Source organism: Apis dorsata, unplaced genomic scaffold (genome assembly GCF_000469605.1).
Source record: "Apis dorsata unplaced genomic scaffold, Apis dorsata 1.3 scaffold_137, whole genome shotgun sequence".
Classification (NCBI taxonomy): Eukaryota; Metazoa; Arthropoda; class Insecta; order Hymenoptera; family Apidae; genus Apis; species Apis dorsata.
The window spans coordinates 249,373-251,285 of NW_006263429.1; the positions used below are offsets into that span (position 1 = coordinate 249,373).

The window sequence follows — 1,913 nt, forward strand, 5'->3', positions numbered from 1 at the left end:
TATATTTTTAAATTAATTTTAGAATAACAGCATTAGTACGCTCAGAAGCATTACATCCAAATAATTTGCCATTATGGTATAACATATATAAAAGCTTTCCTCCAAAAGATGAACCACTTTTTTCTAGAAAACCATCACAGAAAAAAATACAAGATATATTTTATGCTGAAGATATTATAAGAGCGTAAATAAAAATTTCAATTTTCATACAAATAATTCATATAAATATATTTATTATTAATAAACATAATTTATGTTTACATTTCAAATATATATTTTTATAGAAAATTTCACAAAGATATGGAACTTCCTATAATAGATATGAAATCTGATAATGTTACGCAAACTCAAATCTTTTTATCTTTATATAAAAATTTTTTACAGGTAATATGAGATACAAATTTTTAGTATTTTTTCAATATTATTATATTTATTATTATTTTTATTATTATTATATTTATTATTATTATTTTTATTATTATTATTTTTATAATTATATAACAATTAATTTTACATAAAAAATCAGAAAAAACTATAATATTTTTTTTAAATAGGATAATATTAAAGAAGAAGAAGCATATGAAAAGGCATTGCAAAATTATAAAGAAACTTATAATGCTAAAACAATGCTAAAACAAACCAATACCAAAAAACCAACATCAAACTAATAATCATAGATATCACATGAAGACATTAAAGATAACAAAGAGCAACAAGAAATAGAATTTTGAATTAGAATACATATTTATAATACATATTTATAATAACATATTGTAAAAATAAAGAGAAAATTAATCATATGCAATATATATTTATTCTTCATTGTTTTTTTTGTAAATATTGTTGTAGAAATATAAAATTATTTTATTATTATTTTAATTATATATAATATATTTAATATATAATAAATTATTACATAATAAATTAATAAAAATATTTAATTTTTATCATTTTATTCATTTTATTCTTTTTCAAAAAAACCATTAAATTAAATTAAATGCAAAATTTAATTTAATATTAAAAATATTAATAATATAATAAATAATAAAGGATAAATCAAATAAAAATAGAAAAAAATTGGATAATTATAAAATTTTCTATAATTTTTCGTGAGATAGAATATGGTATATAGGTTCGGAAACTACCCTTAATAAGCAAGTTCTATTTAACGTTCTTTTAATAGCATAACCTACCAAGTATTTTTTCAAATTAAGGCATTCAAATTTATATTATAGTATTATGTTATAATATATTTTTTATTGATAAGTTGATTTTTATTTAAGTAAAAAAATAAAAATCAGTTTTAAATTGCATAAAATAAAGATTATATAAAACTATTATTAATAATTTTTCAAAAGGAAAATTAAATTTTTAATAAATTAATTATTAAATAGATTAAAATGTCTGTAAGAAAAAGTTTTTCATTAGTTTTTATTAGAAAATCAACAGAAATTTTATTGGGTTTAAAAAAACGAGGATTCGGAAAAGATAAATGGAATGGTTTTGGCGGCAAAATAGAACCAGGAGAATCAATTTTACAAGGAGCTATGCGGTAAATAATTTTAAAAAATTTAAAAAAAATATTTTATCTATAACAATAAAAAAAAATATAAATTAAAATATGTGAACTTTTTAATAATGTGTACATTTTAAATAGAAAATATGTTCTATATGTAATAAGTTAAGAATCTTATATTCAACAATATTTTATATTTCATAATAACCAATACATTAATAACAACGAATTTCAACAAAGATTTTTATCATACTATTTAACAATATATAAGATGATTCATGAAAAATGTAATTAAAGAAAAAAATATTAGTTAAATATTATATTATTTATAAAAGCATTTTTATTAAAATAATAAAAGTAATATATATACTAGATATATATATGATTTTTTACTTTA

At 16.4% G+C, this 1,913-nt stretch overlaps 2 protein-coding genes across 2 annotated transcripts in view; both read left to right on the plus strand.

The window, feature by feature from the left end:
• The window catches only part of LOC102679240 (probable 28S ribosomal protein S23, mitochondrial), a 1,478-nt gene extending 810 nt beyond the window's left edge, over positions 1 to 668 (plus strand). The window contains exons 2-4 of the mRNA XM_006613289.2: positions 23 to 184; positions 285 to 384; positions 555 to 668. Of these exons, the coding sequence (XP_006613352.1) occupies positions 23 to 184; positions 285 to 384; positions 555 to 668 (376 nt within the window). The remainder of the gene's footprint in view (positions 1 to 22; positions 185 to 284; positions 385 to 554) is intronic.
• A 457-nt stretch (positions 669 to 1,125) lies between these two features.
• The window catches only part of LOC102679011 (7,8-dihydro-8-oxoguanine triphosphatase-like), a 2,509-nt gene continuing 1,721 nt past the window's right edge, over positions 1,126 to 1,913 (plus strand). Inside the window, exon 1 of the mRNA XM_006613196.2 lies at positions 1,126 to 1,552. Coding sequence (XP_006613259.1) covers positions 1,401 to 1,552 — 152 coding nt within the window. The 5' untranslated portion in view covers positions 1,126 to 1,400. The remainder of the gene's footprint in view (positions 1,553 to 1,913) is intronic.